General features: G+C 34.2%; 1 protein-coding gene across 1 annotated transcript; it reads left to right on the top strand.

Annotated features, from left to right (window-relative positions):
* Nucleotides 1-964: 964 nt before the first annotated feature.
* mrpl1 (mitochondrial ribosomal protein L1) lies at nt 965-16564 on the top strand. The gene is made up of 9 exons (XM_062024378.1): nt 965-1112; nt 1605-1722; nt 4378-4645; nt 8731-8814; nt 11946-12017; nt 12077-12188; nt 12259-12359; nt 12425-12506; nt 16394-16564. The coding sequence occupies exons 1-9, from the start codon at nt 1082-1084 to the stop codon at nt 16486-16488; spliced, it is 963 nt and encodes a 320-aa protein (XP_061880362.1). The 5' UTR covers nt 965-1081; the 3' UTR covers nt 16489-16564.
* The last annotated feature ends 1161 nt before the right edge of the window (nt 16565-17725 follow it).

The raw sequence follows: 17725 nt of genomic DNA, 5'->3' as shown, positions 1-17725 counted from the left end.
ATTTTGAGATAAAAAAGTCTATATTGCGATAAAAGGTTAAAAAAATATGAGATAAAAAGTCAATTTTTTTAGATAAAAAGTCAATATTGAGATTAAAAAGTCAGAAATATGAGATGAAAAGTCAACAATTTTTAGATGTCCTAGTTATGAGATATAAATTCTAAATTTTGAGTTAAAAAATCATAATTACGAGACAAACAATCGAATTTTTGAGATAAAAAGTCAAAATGTTAAGATAAAAAGTTATAAATATGAGATAAAAAGTCAAAATTTTGAGATAAAAAATCAAAATGTTAAGATAAAAAGTCACAAATATGAGATAAAAATCCAAAATTTTGAGATAAAAAGTCAATATTGAGATAAAAAGTCATAACTATGAGATAAAAAGTCGAAATTTTGAGATATAAATTCAAAATATTCAGATAAAAAGTCATAAATATGAGATAAAAAGTCAAAATTTTTAGGTAAAAAGTCAATATTGAGATAAAAAGTCGAAATTTTGAGATATAAAGTCAAAATATTCAGATAAAAAGTCATAAATATGAGATAAAAAGTCAACATTTTGAGATAAAAAGTCTATATTGCGATAAAAGGTAAAAAAAAATATGAAATTAAAAAGTCAAATTTTTTTAGATAAAAAGTCATAATTTTGAGATAAAAAGTCAACATTTTGAGATAAAAAGTCAAAATATTGAGATAAAAGTCATGAATATGAGATAAAAAGTCAAATATTTGAGATTAAAAGTAAATATTGACATTAAAAAAGTCATTATTTATCATTTATAATTATCAGATAAAAAGTCGAAATTTTGAGATAAAAAGCTGGAGCCTATCCCAGGCGGAATGGACATCTCGGGGCCCTCATAATAATAACTGTTTTTGTTCTGTAGTGTCATGTCAAATTTACATTTTTAAATACAAAAATATGTACCTTTCGGGGAAATATTATTAACCTTTGTGAAAGCAAACGTCATTTGCTGGCGGAAGTGGACGTTGTTTGTGACGAGGTGCGACTTGCAAGGCGGAACCAATTTTCGTGTTGGTGTTGTTCGGCCCCGGACCAGTTGGGTCGCGCACCACCATGGCTGCCTGCTCGCGCACTGCATGGAAAGGTCAGCTACGTTGGTTTTACTTTCTCTTCCACCATCCGACTCTTGTTTGTGTGTGAACAATCAAACTTAGGAGCACTTTTTTGCGCGCATCGGCGCATTTGTTGTTGGCTAAAAAAGGCTGCTGAGTTGCCTCTTCCTGTGGCTAACTGTTAGCTAGCTAGCTAGCTAGCTATCAATGACATCTTTTTGTGGCAGCTAAACTCGATTAGATACTTCATGTGTAACCGAGGGTTTATATATGTCGCCTATACTGTATAAAACTACAAAATAAACATGTAGGCTCCAGTTTTACACTTTATTACCTTTCTTTCAAAACCTCCGCTCCACTACAACGTGACACCACTTCCGGTCTTAGCGCCTTCAAAATAAGAGCTCAAGGCATATACTGTATAACAGGAACTTAACATCACAAAAATAGGTTACATATGTATTCGTTTCAACTTAACTCAACACTTTCCCTCCATTTAAAAAGACTCTCCCTCTTCGTTCTAGTTGTAGCAGGATGTGGGAGGCGGCTGCTGGAAGGCGGCTCTCCCACCTACGCTTCTTTTCCCGCCAGGTGCCTCATTCCCGCCAGATGCCTGGCTGCTGCTGCTGCTCCTGCTTTCAAGTGAGTTCAGAAGACGACACCTGGTTCCAGTTACCATAGAGCTCGAAAGGACACTTGACTTGGCAGTGCATTGTGGGTGCAGTGGTAGCCATTTTTGTTGGCCGAAACCTTTTGTTTACATGGCTGTAGTGCAGTGTTTTTCAACCATTTTTCAGCCAAGGCACATTTTTTTCACTAAAAAAATACGGAGGCACACCACCAGCAGAAGCGTTAAAAAATTAAACACTACCAGGTTTTTTTTTAGGTTTTTTTAGTTTGTTGTTTTCCTGTGTGTAGTGCTTTAGTTCCTGTCTTGGGCTGTTATTTTGGTGGCTTTTCCTGTTTTGTTGGTGTTTTTAGATAAAAAGTCAATATTGAGATAAAAAGTCGAAATTTTGAGATATAAAGTCAAAATATTCAGATAAAAAGTCATAAATATGAGATAAAAAGTCAACATTTTTTGATAAAAAGTCTATATAGCGATTAAAGGTAAAAAAAATATGTGATAAAAAGTAAAATCTTTAGGATAAAATGTCAATATTGAGATAAAAACTCATAAATATGAGATAAAAAGTCAAATTTTTGAGATAAAAAGTCAAATTTTTATTGTTGGTGTTTTCCTGCAGCCGATTCACGCCTTTGAGTGCTATTGCCTGACCTGCTTTGTATTGGCAATCAAGACTATTTCAGTTGTGCGGACGCTTTCCTTCTTTGTGGGGACATTGTTGATTGCCGTGTCATGTACGGACACACACTGTAAGTCAAAATTATGAGATAAAAAGTCAAAATATTGAGATAAAAGTCATGAATATGACATAAAAAGTCAAATCTTTGAGAGAAAAAAAGTCAATATTGACATTAAAAAGTCATAATTATGAGATAAAACGTCAAAATTTTGAGATAAAAGGTTAATATTGAGAAAAAAAGTCATAAATTTGAGATAAAAAGTCACATTTTTGAGATAAAAAGTCAACATTTTGAGATAAAAAGTCAAAACATTGAGATACAAGTCATAAATATGAGATACAAATTCAAATTTTTGAGATAAAAAGTCAATATTGAGATTAAAAAGTCATAAATATGAGATAAAAAGTAAAACATTTTTAGATGTCATAATTAGAGATTAAAAAGTCAAAATTTTGAGATAAAAAGTTAATATTGAGATAAAAAGTCATAAATATGAGATAAAAAGTCAAATTTTTTAGATTAAAAAGTCAAAATTTTGAGATAAAAAGTCAAAATATTGAGATAAAAGTCATAAATATGAGATAAAAAGTCAAATCTTTGAGATAAAAAGTTAATATTGAGATAAAATGTCAAAATTATGAGATAATAAATCGAAATTTTGAGATAAAAGTCCATCCATCCATAAAAGTCATATTGAGATTAAATGTCGAAATGAGATTAAAAAAAAATTGAAATTATTAGATTTAAAAAACATAATGATGAGATAAAAAATCGAACTTTTGAGATAAACGTCATAATGATGAGATAAAAAGTCTTTTTTTTTTTAGAAAGTCATAATTATGAGATAAAATGTAAAAAATATGAGGTAAAAAGTCATAAATATAAGATAATAAAGGGGAAACTATGAGATAAAAAGTCGAAATTTTGAGGAAAAAATAATTTACATAAAATGTTAAAATTATGAGATAAGAAAATCGAGTCTTTGCTGTCGTCCAGCATTCTGTTTTTGTTTTCTTTGTAGCCAGTTCAGTTTTACTTACGTTTTGCATAGCCATCCCTATGCTTCAGAGCCTTTTCCTAGCGGGATTTGCCTTTTGTACATTTTAGTTTTAAGCATTACATACCTTTTTACCTGCATGCTGTCTCCACCTGTGCTCTGCATATTGGGATCACCACAAACCATCCTCGACGCGTTCCGATTTCTACAAAGCAATGAACCACCTGCTGCCACCTACTGGAGTACTACGTGGTTACCCTGCCAAGCTCTGTACGGCACCGACACTAGACAGCGGCACATTATAATTATTGATTTGCAAAAAATATGTTTTGTACCAATTAGGTGAAGTTGCATCATTTCCCACGGCACACCAGGCAATATTTCACGGAACACTAGTGTGCCGCGGCACAGTGGTTGAAAAACAACGTGAGAGAGAGAGTAGCAACAACCGAGACAAAACTGAACACTGTTTCTAAAGCAGTCTTTTCCATCTGGTTTGGGTTTTGGGTTTAAACCATTACCTTGTATCAGGGGTGGGCAAACTACAGCCCGTTGGTCTTTTTGATCCGGTCCGCCAAACAATAAAGCAGAATTTAGCAAATTGTGTAATAAAATAGGACCAGGTGAACTGTCGTGTAATACCAAGTAATTCCACAGAGTGGCGCAACAGGACTGCAGTGTGCTTGATTGAGTGCACAGCCCAGGTAGACTTGTTGTACCTGCCCCTGCTCTGACAGCAGAAGCCATGTGCAACAATGAGAAAAGTGTTTCATAAGGAATGGACACTTTTTCCACTGAAGTCCAGTCAAAGGCTGTATGTCTTATTTGCCAAGAAGTTTTGAAGGAATTCACCATAAGGCCTCATTTCTCCACAAGTCAATGCAAGAACTATTTTGCTAAGCTTATAAACACTCGCTAATGGGACTCTTGCCAGGAAGTGCCTCCAGGTCACGTGATTGCGGCCCGCCAATTGTCTTCCCTCGTCCCCGCAGGCCACGCAAGAAGGGGAAGAAAGAGGAGGCGGAGCCTAAGGTGAAGAAAGAGCCGCGGGTCATCGACGACGAAGGCCGACACAAACCCTACGGGAGGACGGCGTGGGCGCCCGTGGACGACGTCTACATCCTGCGCTACTACCCCAGGACCGTCCACAGCGCCTCGGACGCCGTGGACCTGCTGAAGAACTACCAGGTGTTGGACTTCACCGCCCACGATCAGCCCGTCTATGTGGACCTGAAGCTGGACATGCAACTGGAGAAGAAGGTCAGGGGCCGTACTTATCAAGCTTCTTAGAGTGCCATTTTACACTTAAGTCCTGAGAATTTGCGAAATTTAGTCCTACTCTCAAACTTAAGAATAAAAGCTTTTTATCAACGTTCTTAAGTCTAAGAATCACTCCTACTCTCCACGATATTTAAGAGACCTTCAGAGGTGTCTTAAGTGGTTAGGAGTTGCCAGCAGGGGATGGCACTGAGGCGAGAGAGACGTGCGCGAACATTCAGGGAACGGAACAATGTTGTTTTTTTTTGATGAGGAGCAACTGATCAAACGGTATCGTTTAGACAGAGCGGATATTATTTTTGTCACAGATTTAATACTTTTCGATTCCTTGTTGATTTCTGCATGTGTCTGCAGTGGGCTAGTATATATAGAGCCACCCACACCACTTTCAAATGAGTTGCCTAATTAATGAATTGGAAAGAAAATGTTATGTCAGTAGCGTATGTGTGTGGCCGTGAGGTGAGTGACGTCAGTGAGTGTGTGGGCGAGAGAAGAGAGGGAGCGGTAGCGTGAGTGCCGGCGGGGACTAGTTTGTTTTGTATTATTTTGTAGTTTATTGTCAAAATATACACTCCCATTGTCCACTTCAATATTTCCAAGATATTTCTTTATTCTTAGACAAGGGATTCCCTTCCGTGATTGGTCATTTCTATGGACACAGAAATGACGTCACCTAAAATTGCGTTTACGGCACATAGTAATGTCGTAATTCAGCTCTGAGTGTGACACTTAAGATTCAGTCCTACACTTCGCTGAAAGTGTGAGTAAGACGCTTGATAACTAACTTTTAAGTGCAGCTTTCAGCAAAGAATTTATTTACTCTTAAGTCAACTCTTAGCAGACTTCTTAGGAGTCATTCTAAGAAGCTTGATAAGTACGGCTCCAGATGTGTTTTTTTTAAGTTCAGCACCCAGAACTTTAACATGATCCATTATTTTCATTTTTATTCCGGCTACGATGGCTTTAAAATCTATATCACAATATATATATTTATATTAATAACAGGTTATAAATAATCCTAATTGAGCTGCTTACACGAGCGGTAACTTATTGCATACTTTCTAGTTGTCTAAACCATTAATAATCTATTTACTTTTGGTTACTCCCATACCGATCATCTGTGAGTCAGGTCGGTTGATACTAGAGATGTCCGATAATATCGGTCTGCCGATATTATCGGCCGATAAACGCGTTAAAATGTAATATCGGAAATTATCGGTATCGGTTTTTTGTATTATCAGTATCGTTTTTTTTTTTTAGTTTTTTTTTATTAAATCCACATAAAAAACACAAGATACACTTACAATTAGTGCACCAACCCAAAAAACCTCCCTCCCCCATTTACACTCATTCACACAAAAGGGTTGTTTCTTTCTGTTATTAATATTCTGCTTCCTACATTATATATCAATATATATCAATACAGTCTGCAAGGGATACAGTCCGTAAGCACACATGATTGTGCGTGCTGCTGCTCCACTAATAGTACTAACCTTTAACAGTTAATTTTACAAATTTTCATTAATTACTAGTTTCTATGTAACTGCTTTTATATTGTTTTACTTTCTTTTTTATTCAAAAAAATGTTTTTAATTTATTTATCTTATTTGATTCATTTTTTTTAAAAAGTACCTTATCTTCACCATACCTGGTTGTCCAAATTAGGCATAATAATGTGTTAATTCCATCCATCCATCCATTTTCTACCGCTTATTCCTCACGACTGTATATATCGGTTGATATCGGTATCGGTTGATATTGGTATCAGTAATTAAACAGTTGGACAATATCGGCATATCGGATAACGGCAAAAAGCCATTATCGGACATCCCTAGTTGATACCAATTTTTTTTTCCATTTATCAATCGATCGCATACTTTTTCAAGAAAATCTGCCGATACCCATCGGCAGATCAGTATCAGTATTGATCAATTCTGATACTGTATCAGTATCAGTATTGATCATACTGATATGACATTTGAATATTACATTTTTGATCACAATTAAAATCAGACAAAAACACAGGATGATGGTGTAGCAACTAACAATAATTAAAAATATATATATATTATCAATAACATATTATTTTATATTATATAGTAATGCAATGTATTAATAATATTTTACTACAATACATTTAAAAAAAGCCTAAATTCACCTTTATTACATAGAATATTTTGAGCAAATTTAAGTAAATTGTGCAAAATAATTCGACATAAGCAAAAAATACTACTGACATTCTATGGTTTTTGCCCTTAAAGTTAAGGAACTTATTTCCTGAGTTTGTAAACAATCACAAAAATGAGAAAAAAATGATTTTTGATAATAAAAATATCACTGTAAAATCAGATAAATACTTTGTAGTTTTAATGTGTATTTTAGGAGAAATAGTTTATATAAAAAATAGTTTATTTGTAATAAATGCACATCATAAACATTTAAATTGCTTTTTTAATTTAAGAAAATCTATTGTGTTCTCTATTGCAGTGGTTCCTAACCTTTTTGACCTCGGGGCACCAACTTTTCCACTACAGAGGGGCCCGGGGCCCCGCTCAAACATTAACACTGAATTAGTCATCTCATTCTTGCTTTTGACAGTATTGAATAATCATATCCGACCTCCGTACAGTTCACAGCCTTGTCAAATGACATGAAAGCTCACAGAGATGATCATCGAGGCTTCGGTCAGGCTGATTACAAAAATAGATACTAATCAACTATAAGGCAAAAGAAGGGATTTAGAAAAACTTCAGAAAAATATTACGCAGTGCTAAAAAAACTAAATTGATAACAAATAATAATATTATTATTTGTTATTAATTCAGTTAGTTTGTTAAATAAACATCATCATATAGACTCTAAAACTCATGAAAAATACATGTACATATTTACAAAACATTATTACAATTTGCAAACTATGTTCTAAAATAAATACATTTGAACTAAATTGACAATAAATATAATAATCATATATTTCTGAAATAAACGGTCAATAAAATAAAATAAAAAGTGCGTATGAAAATACAGCTTCAGCAATTTAGTCGTAATTTTTGCGCTAAAGATAATTTTTTGCACTTAAGAAGTATGACTTTAGCGCCCAACGTATTCTGTTTGTTTTGATCTCGGATACAGATCTTTTTTGGCGGCCCAACACGGCTCTGTCGCACCAACCGTGTGGAAACTGTGTCCACGTATTTAAAGTTCCAAATTCCAATGTTATCAAATGTCAATAATAATAGATTTTATTTGTAAAAGCACTTTACATTGAGCGAACAACCACAAAGTGCTACAGTGCATTTAAAAATAAATAAAAACAACGCTAAAACCACAAATAGCTGCCCCCAACAAGTAAAATAAATAGTAAAAAAAATAAAAACTAGAACAGCCTAATAGCTAGAACTAGCACACATATGTCTAAAATTAAAATTTAAAAATAAGTTTGTTTTTTTAAAGCATTCACAGTCTGTTGTGCCCTCAGGTGGTCAGGGAGAGCGTTCCACAGACTGGGAGCAGCGGAACAGAAAGCCCGGTCTCCCATAGCCTGTCCGGATTAGTTATTAGTTTCGCTCGTTAAAAACAATGAACAAACTTTAAACCTTTATTCTCATCAAATTCATCAACTTGATGGTGGCATCCCTGATGCTATACTTGGTATCGTTACTGTCTGTATTTTTTATCAAATTCATTACCATGAATTGATTAACGTGGACCCCGACTTAAACAAGTTGAAAAACGTATTGGGGTGTTACCATTTAGTGGTCAATAGTACGGAATATGTACTGTACTGTGCAATCTACTAATAAAAGTATCAATCAATCAATGCGTTTACATTCAAGAGCTCTAGCTTAGCGATTAGCATGGCTTACAGTGTAGCATGTTCAGCTGGTCGTCCCCCTCTAGTGGTACGTTTATTCACCGCCATGGAGGCCAGGAGTAGTTTCACAAGTGGCTCTAGAGACAATAGCTGCTAGATTTGTATTTATTTAAATTAAATATGTTGTTTTTTGGGCTGCCGGATCCGAAAAGGAAGTTTTTGAGTCCTTATGTTTTTTTTTTGCTTTTCCCAGAAAAAAATCACCCCCTTCGTGAGCACGGTGCATCTCCCACACCCTTTCAAGACTGAAATGAGTAAAGTTGTCGTGTTTACCGAGGTAAGGACTTTTACTTTGGAAATCTCATGTGGTTTATTAATCTACAGATGTAAAACCTACTCAGTGGCCTAGTGGTTAGAGTGTCCGCCCTGAGATGGGTAGGTTGTGAGTTCAAACCCCGGCCGAGTCATACCAAAGACTATGAAAATGGGAGCCATTACCTCCCTGCTTGGCACTCAGCATCAAGGCTTGGAATTGGGGGTTAACTCACCAAAAATGATTCCCGGGCGTGGCCGCCGCTGCTGCTCACTGCTCCCCTCACTTCCCAGGGGGTGAACAAGGGAATGGGTTAAATGCAGAGGACAAATTTCACCACACCTAGTGTGTGTGTGTGTGACAATCATTGGTACTTTTACTTAACTGAATAAAAAAAATACAAATAGGAGAGAATAAAAATACAAATATTAGAAATAAAAATGAGACAAATGAGAATAAAAATAGTAAAAATATAAAAAATAACACCAATACATATAAGAATAGGAATAAAATAGGACAAATATAATTAAATAAATTAATTAAAAATAAAAACATACAAAAATATAACATCAAAACATATAAAAATGAAAGAAAAAGACAAATAAGAATACAAATAGAATGAAAAATATGAAGAAATAATACCATTACATATAAGAATAAAAAATATACCAAAACAGATAAGAACAGAAAAAAAAATGCAAATAGGAAAATAAATCAAATAAAAATGTAAAAAAAGTATATCAATACATATGAAAATAAACATAATACAAATAATAATAAAAAATATTAGAAATTTAAAAAATGATACCAATGCATATGACAATGGGAAAAAATAAGAGAAAAGGGAGTAAAAATTCAAAAATAATACCAATACATATAAGAGTAGAAATAATAATAAGACCAATAAGAATATAAATTAAATAAAAATATTTAAAAAAATACTACCAATACATATATGAATGAAAATAAACAGCAGACAAATAATAAAAATAGAATAAAAAATTAAAATAAATAATACCAGTACATATGAGAATGGGAAAACTAAAACAAAAAGGAATACACATAGAAATTCAATAAACAAAGAACAATAACACAAAAAAGAATAGGAATAAATATAATAAAAGTAGAATAAAAATAATATCAGTAAAAGATGTACAAAAGAGAGCATGTTTTTGTAAAAAAAAAAGTGTAGAAAAGCCAGCGTGCTGACAAAGAGGCGATGCTACAGAAGGAAAGGTTGAAGATCCCAACAAAGGAGACGAATTGTCCTTCCTGCTGGAGCCCACACAAACATCTGGAGGTGACACCTGAGTCACTAAGCTGCTGTTGACCAGTCCAGGTCAAAGGTCAAGCCAACCCAGCTTCCTAACAAGTCCTTCCTGGGGAGGCTCATTAAAAAGACTCAGCATCAAGGGTTGCAATTGGGGGTTAAATCACCAAAAATGATTCCCGGGCGCGGCCACCACTGCTGCTCACTGCTCCCCTCACCTCCCGGGGGGGTGAACAAGGGTGATGGGTCAAATGCACAGAATAATTTCACCACACTTAGTGTGTGTGGGTGTGACTATCATTGCTACTTTAACTTTAATGACCTCATTATTAATGACACGTATTATGAGATATTATTACACTTTTTTTGTTAACTTATCACCGTCTAGTTTGCATAATTGTGACACATGCTAACTATATAAATCTAATCCATTATTATTATTATTATTATTATCATGCTAACGCTAGCTTGCTAGCATGCTAAAATTAGCATGCTAACTTTTTGAGCTGGTTTTGTTACCATTTACCCCAGAGTCATATAACTTGGTACGTGACACTTGTTAACTGTTAGCATGCTAGCAAGCTAACTTAAGCATGCTAACTTTTTTCATCTAACTTTTTCCTCTATTTCCGTACGGCCGTGTTACTTCAAATGTGAGACATGCTAACTGTTAGCAGTGTTTCCCACACATTCTTTTATTTGTGGCGGCCTGCCACGAAAGAATTACGTCCGCCACAAATAGATTTGTATTTTATTTATTTATTTATTTTTGTCCTGTCCAGCTTCTCAGGCAAATCATATAGTTGATGTAGATGCCCATATAGGCTGCTCAGATTTACTTTACAAAAGAGAAGTGTAGGATACTTCTCTTGTTGCCTTATTTGTATTTGACCACTACTGTTTTCTGTTTATTTGTTACTGACTGTGGCAGGACACCTCTGCCTCTGTTTCACTTTATGTTGCTGGTAAATAATATGCTTGTAGTAGTAGGCTAAAGTTAAATTATTTAGTATGCACTAATTAAAGGGGCAGAGCTTTAAGAGACATTTTAGCTTTTATATTTTATAAGATATATTTTTTGTAAGAACCACAATTAATAAATATATTTCAGTGAATAACTTATTGTTCAAATCTGTATATAAATATGTACATAAAGTGTTGTAATTATATTGTAAAATGGATGGATGGACGTTTAAAACAAAACTGTTATTATTAATTAGTAAGTATACATTTTTTGAGCCTTTTTAAAAAAAATCATATCATTGTAGTAAATTATGCAAATTACTTGATGTCATGGTGACCACGCCCATAGCCACGCCCCCACCACCACAGGTATCTTGGCAGTTTATGGGAAACACTGCTGTTAGCATGCCATCGTTTGCACACATGCTAAGTGTTAGCATTTTAATGTGCGCATGCTAACGTTTTAGGCTAGCCCTGTAGCTCATTTTGTACAGTTAGACCTGAAACTCACGGATTGGGATACTCGCCACCGCGGCTTCCGGCCAGAGGTCCAGGGCACAGATAGCAGGCACATCAAAATGTTCTAGTTCTACTATTATTATCATTATTTTTTAATATGAATATACATATAAATAATAATAGTTGGCCATAATGCACTTGTGTATAACTATAAAGACGGACAAATATCGTTGTGAGAGACAAAAAGTAGATAATCAACTTATTCATTAAATCTTAATCCTAACTGCTACTAATAAATACTCGCTTAATATAATGACAAAGTCAGTAAGTTGGCAACACGGGTTCCTCCTGCTACACCTTCTTATTCTCTGGCAGTTGCATAGACAGTCCCGTTATAATGTGTTCGTTAGCGCCACATGAGTGATGCACGCTGAGATGGTGATGATCTTTTGCTTTGTCCAAGGATCCTCATCAAGCCACAGTGGCCAAGGAGGGCGGAGCTGCCTTTGTCGGAGGGGCGGAGCTTATTCAGCCGGTGAGCGTGTCCCCTTTAAGAGCGTTTTAAGCAGCCCGTTAGAAGTCAACGTTTGTCAGATCTTAGACGAGGAGATGGTCGCCGACTTCTACGTGGCCGTGCCGGAAATGTTGGCCAAGCTGGTGCCGCTGAAGAACAAACTGAGGAAGAAGTTCCCGAAGAGCAACAGAGGCGAGCCCACGCACACGCCGCCCCCATGGCCGCCGCTAGAACTGACGTCTTTGCCCCCTCTCACCCCCAGGCTCTGTGGGCGTCGACATCTCCAAGATGCTGGAGCGCTTCCAGACGGGCCACGAGTACGCGGTGGAAAACGAGTGCTACGTCAGGACGCAGATCGCCACGGTGCGTCGCGCCGTCGTCACGTTGAAGTAGGCGGGGCTTCGTTGACCGTTTTGCTCCTCCTGCAGCTGGACTTCCCCAAAGAACACATCCTTGCCAACCTCCAGGCCGTCCTGGTGGACGTGTGCTCGCACCGACCAGCTGACACGGGTAAGCTTTCTCATACAATATACCGTATTTCCTTGAATTATATAATATAGTATTCGCCTGCCTAGAATTACAGCCGGGTCAAACTCGTTCCGCAAAATAATTAGCGCATGCTTGGCACTTCCGCCGGGTCAAATATGAGTCATTAAATGACTTCCGCCTCCTGGTGGTAGAGGGCGCTAGTGATCCTTCTTGCGACTGCTGGTACTGCAGAAGAAGACAACAGGCAGCAAGAGTGAGCAGCCATTGGTTGCTTGCACTTTTACCATGGAGGATTACATATCTAAAATAAAACAGTTTTCTAAACTGGACTTTCAATGGAAGCAGGAGGTAATACTTAAAGGAAGATCTCCATCGAGACAGAGAGACTTTTAAAACTGAAGAAAGATAAGGAAGACTTCTATAGGAGCTGCGCATGGACTCATTTATACCTAAAGGTAAGACCATAATAACGTTTTTTTTATTAAATGTGCTTTTCATGATAAGGTAAGCGCCGGAGTGAGAAGAAGTTTTAAAATAATTAACGCATGCTTGTCAATCCCGCATGCTTTTGGTAAACGCAGGAGTGAAAAGAGGTTTTAAATTAATTAGCACCCCTGCGGGTATTCAAGGAAATACGGTATACTTTTTTTAACTTCAGGCCTCCCCTCCAGTTTAGGGTCTCAGTCATAACATTTGAAAAATAAGTCATATATTATTTTTATTTATCTGTGATTATAAAGTTGTATTTATTGCTTTACGCCTTTTTTCTCGTAGAAAACTTTGTTTTATTACAGCACACACACAAAATGTGCAATATTTTATCACCAAAAATATGTCAAAGTGGAATATAATTGGAGCCTTAAATATGTCAATAATCCATAACATTGATTTTGATTCATTATTATTTATATTTATTATTTATATAGAAAACATTCTTAGGGCTTTCTGCTCCGCCGCTCCCAGTCTGTGGAAAGCTCTCCCTGACCACCTGAGGGCACCACAGACTATTATAAAATCTATTATTATTATTATTATTATTATTATTATTTAAAAGGGCCCCACTCATAAAAGTGTTAAAATTAAGCCATACATTTTATTTTTTCACTTTCAACACTTAAATCTGTAATTAACTTCACATCAATAAGTCAATTATAAGGTTTTATTATTGTTTTGTTTGTTTTATGCCCTTTTTGTCAAGGACAATTCTATACTTTTTATGGCCAAACACAAAATATGCAATTTTTCCCACCACAAATTATTTCAAAGTGTAATATTTGATGTGAAGTAATTGTAGTCTTAAATATGTCAATAATTCATAGCAAATCCATCCATCCATTTTCTACCGCTTGTCCCTTTTTGGGGTCGCGGGGGGTGCTGGAGCCTATCTCAGCTGCATTCGGGCGGAAGGCGGGGTACACCCTGGACAAGTCGCCACCTCATCGCAGGGCCAACACAGACAGACAGACAACATTCACACTCACATTCACACACTAGGGCCAATTTAGTGTTGCCAATCAACCTATCCCCAGGTGCATGTTTTTGGAGGTGGGAGGAAGCCGGAGTACCCGGAGGGAACCCACGCAGTCACGGGGAGAACATGCAAACTCCACACAGAAAGATCCCGAGCCCAGGATTGAACTCACGACCTTCGTATTGTGAGGCACATGCACTAACCCCTGTACCACCGTGCTGCCTTCATAGCAAATGTTGATTTTAATTCATTATTATTTTATGAGTAATGACAGTTTAAAGAAAAATCCCACACAAATGATTGGGGATCAAAAAGGAGCTCACTCACAATAGTATTAAAAATAAGTCATACAGTATTTTTATTTATCTGTGATTACAAAGTTGTATTTATTGCTTTACGCCTTTTTTCTTGTAGAAAACTTTGTTTTATTACGGCACACACACAAAATGTGCAATATTTTATCACCAAAAATATGTCAAAGTGAAATATAATTGGAGCCTTAAATATGTCAATAATCCATAACATTGATTTTGATTCATTATTATTTATATATATTATTTATATAAAAAACATTCTTAGGGCTTTCTGCTCCGCCGCTCCCAGTCTGTGGAAAGCTCTCCCTGACCACCTGAGGGCACCACAGACTGTGGATGGTTTTTAAAAAAGGCTTAAAAACCCTTCTTTTTAAAAAAGCCTTTTTTTAGATTTATGCACTTATTTTTATTTATTTTGTATTATCTTTTTATTTGTATTTTTTTTAATACACTGTAGCACTTTGAGGTTGTTTACTCAATGTAAAGTGCTTTTTACAAATAAAATCTATTATTATTATTATTATTTAAAAGGGCCCCACTCATAAAAGTGTTAAAATTAAGCCATACATTTTTATTTTTTCACTTTCAACACTTAAATCTGTAATTAACTTCACATCAATAAGTCAATTATAAGGTTTTATTATTGTTTTTTTTTTTGTTTTATGCCCTTTTTGTCAAAGACAATTCTATATTTTTTTTTATGGCCAAACACAAAATATGCAATCCCCCCCAAAATATTTCAAAGTGTAATATTTGATGTGAAGTAATTGTAGTCCTAAATATGTCAATAATTCATGGCAAATGTTGATTTTAATTCATTATTACTGTATGAGTAATGACAGTTTAAAGAAAAATCCCACACAAATGATTGGGGATCAAAAAGGAGCTCACTCACAATAGTATTAAAAATAAGTCATACATTTTTTAATTTTTTTATTTCAACACTAAGTCGCCAGATCAACATCAGATCTATGCAGTGAGTTTTTATTTGTTTCTTTGTTTTAAGCCCGCTTTGTCAAAGAAAACTTTACTTTTTTTGTATGGCAAAAACACTAAATATGCATCATTTCCCCCCAAAACTATTTCAAAGTGTAATATTTGATGATGTCGTCTTAAATATGTCAATAATTCATAACATTGATTTTGATTCATTATTATTTTTTGAGCAATGACAGTTTCTTTAAAAAAAACAAATCACTAAAATTGTTGGGGATCCAAAAGGGCCTCACTCATAAAAGTGTTCAAATAAGTCATATATTTTTTTGTTTCAATGCTTGAACTTCTAAATCAACTTCAGATATATTCATATATTATTAAAAAAAAAAGTTGGTATATTTTTGTATACTTGAATGCCTTTTTGACATGTTTTTGTATGGCAAACACACAACATATGCAGTATTTTCCTCAAAATAATTTCAGTGTAATATTTGATGTGAAGTAATTGTAGCCTTAAATATGTCAATAATTCATAACATTGATTTTGATTCATTATTATTTATATAAAAAACATTCTTAGGGCTTTCTGCTCCGCCGCTCCCAGTCTGTGGAACGCTCTCCCTGACCACCTGAGGGCACCACAGACTGTGGATGCTTTTAAAAAAGGCTTAAAAACCCTTCTTTTTTAAAAAAGCCTTTTTTTTTTAGATTTATGCATACTAGTTTTAGCTATTTGGCTGTTCTAGTTTTTATTTTTTTATCATCATCTTTTTATTTATTTATTTTTTTAATACACTGTAGCACTTTGAGGTTGTTTACTCAATGTAAAGTGCTTTTTACAAATAAAATCTATTATTATTATTATTATTTAAAAGGGCCTCACTCATAAAAGTGTTAAAATAAGTCTTTTTTTTTTTGTTTCAATGCTTGAACTTCTAAATCAACTTCAGATATATTCATATATTATTTTTAAAAAAATGTTGGTATATTTTTGTATACTTGAATGCCTTTTTGACATGTTTTTGTATGGCAAACACACAACATATGCAGTATTTTCCTCAAAATAATTTCAGTGTAATATTTGATGTGAAGTAATTGTAGCCTTAAATATGTCAATAATTCATAACATTGATTTTGATTGATTATTATGTTTTGAGCAATGACTGAGCTGTTTGTGTGTGCTGCAGGTGTGCTGGTGCAGCGTGCCATCATGGCCAGTCACAGCAGTGAAGCTCTGTGGTTCAACAGTGAAGAACTTCTAGCAACATCTGGCGACGAGTGATGGTGTCGTTGTATTTCTTGTACTTGCTAATAATAAATGTTTGCTTTTCAAAAGTCAACCTTTGGCTTTCAAGTGACGTCTCACGTGTAACACCACCTGCTGCCACCAGAGGTCAGTATCGTTGTTTTCTTTAGTGTTTTCTACATCAATATTTCTTTATGAAATAGTATTTAATATGTACTTCTACTTTTGATTTATTTAGGCTGAATAATGGTGTTTTTTAAGACATATTTTCAGCTGTTTTATATTGCAAGATATTTTAGTTAATGTAATTTTGTATTTTTTGTTCTATTCTGTCAAACTTCACTTAAAAAGCCGTTTTATGCATCAAAAACACACACACAAAAAGTAATTTATGAACATATTTTATTTATTTAATTTTGTTACATTTTAATGGTAATTTTAAAATAATAAAAAATATATATTTAAAAAAATTATTTAATTTTTTAAAATATTTATCTCGGCTCAAAAGTGGCCTTTTTTGTTTAGGCAGATTTTCAGCTCTTATATTTAAAAAAAGAAAATCATTGTAATATTTGTATTGACTAAAAATAAAATAAATGTATTCATGAATTTTTTTTACTATTATACAAAATGCATTTTATTTTTATTTGGGCCCATTTTCCATTAAAAAAATCCACATCAACATTTCTTTATGAAATACTATTTAATAGGTATTTCTACTTTTGATTTATTTGAGACATATTTTCAGCTGTTTTATATTGCAAGATATTTTAGTTGGTGTCATTTTCCATTGTTTGCTCTATTCTGTCAACCTTCACTTATAAAGCCGTTTTTATGCATCAAAAAGCAATGCATGAACATATTTTATTTAGAAAATGTAATTAATTTTGTTAAATTTTTGGTCATTTTAAAATCATTAAAAAATATATATTTTGATAAAACTTTTTATATTTTTTTTGTTTGTATCTTGGCTCAAAAGTGGCCATTTTCTTTTGTTGAGGCAGATTTTCAGCTATTATTTCATTAAAAAATAATTGTAATATTTGTATTGACTAATTATACAAACATTTATTCATGAAAAAAAATACTACTATACAAAATGTATTTTTTTAAATATTTATTTAAGCTCAAGAGTTGTCATTATTTTTTAAGACGGGTTTCAAATTATTTTTAGCTGATGTGTTTTGCGATTTTTTTTCTCTATTTTGTCAAAACTTTTAAAACACTTTTCATGCATAAAATATTACATGTTCAAAGTCAATTTAAACTAATT

The sequence above is a fragment of the Entelurus aequoreus genome, linkage group LG17 (assembly GCF_033978785.1).
Source record: "Entelurus aequoreus isolate RoL-2023_Sb linkage group LG17, RoL_Eaeq_v1.1, whole genome shotgun sequence".
NCBI classification, from domain to species: domain Eukaryota; kingdom Metazoa; phylum Chordata; class Actinopteri; order Syngnathiformes; family Syngnathidae; genus Entelurus; species Entelurus aequoreus.
The sequence above is the reverse complement of the archived record's forward strand: the minus strand, read 5'-3'. Positions and strand labels throughout refer to the sequence as shown.

Coding starts and splice junctions, on each gene's coding strand:
- mrpl1 (XM_062024378.1), top strand. CDS start 1,082: ATGGCTGCCTGCTCGCGCACTGCATGGAAAG. Junction 12,189..12,258: donor GTTCCCGAAGAGCAACAGAG/GCGAGCCCACGC, acceptor TCTCACCCCCAG/GCTCTGTGGGCGTCGACATC. Junction 12,507..16,393: donor GCACCGACCAGCTGACACGG/GTAAGCTTTCTC, acceptor TGTGTGCTGCAG/GTGTGCTGGTGCAGCGTGCC.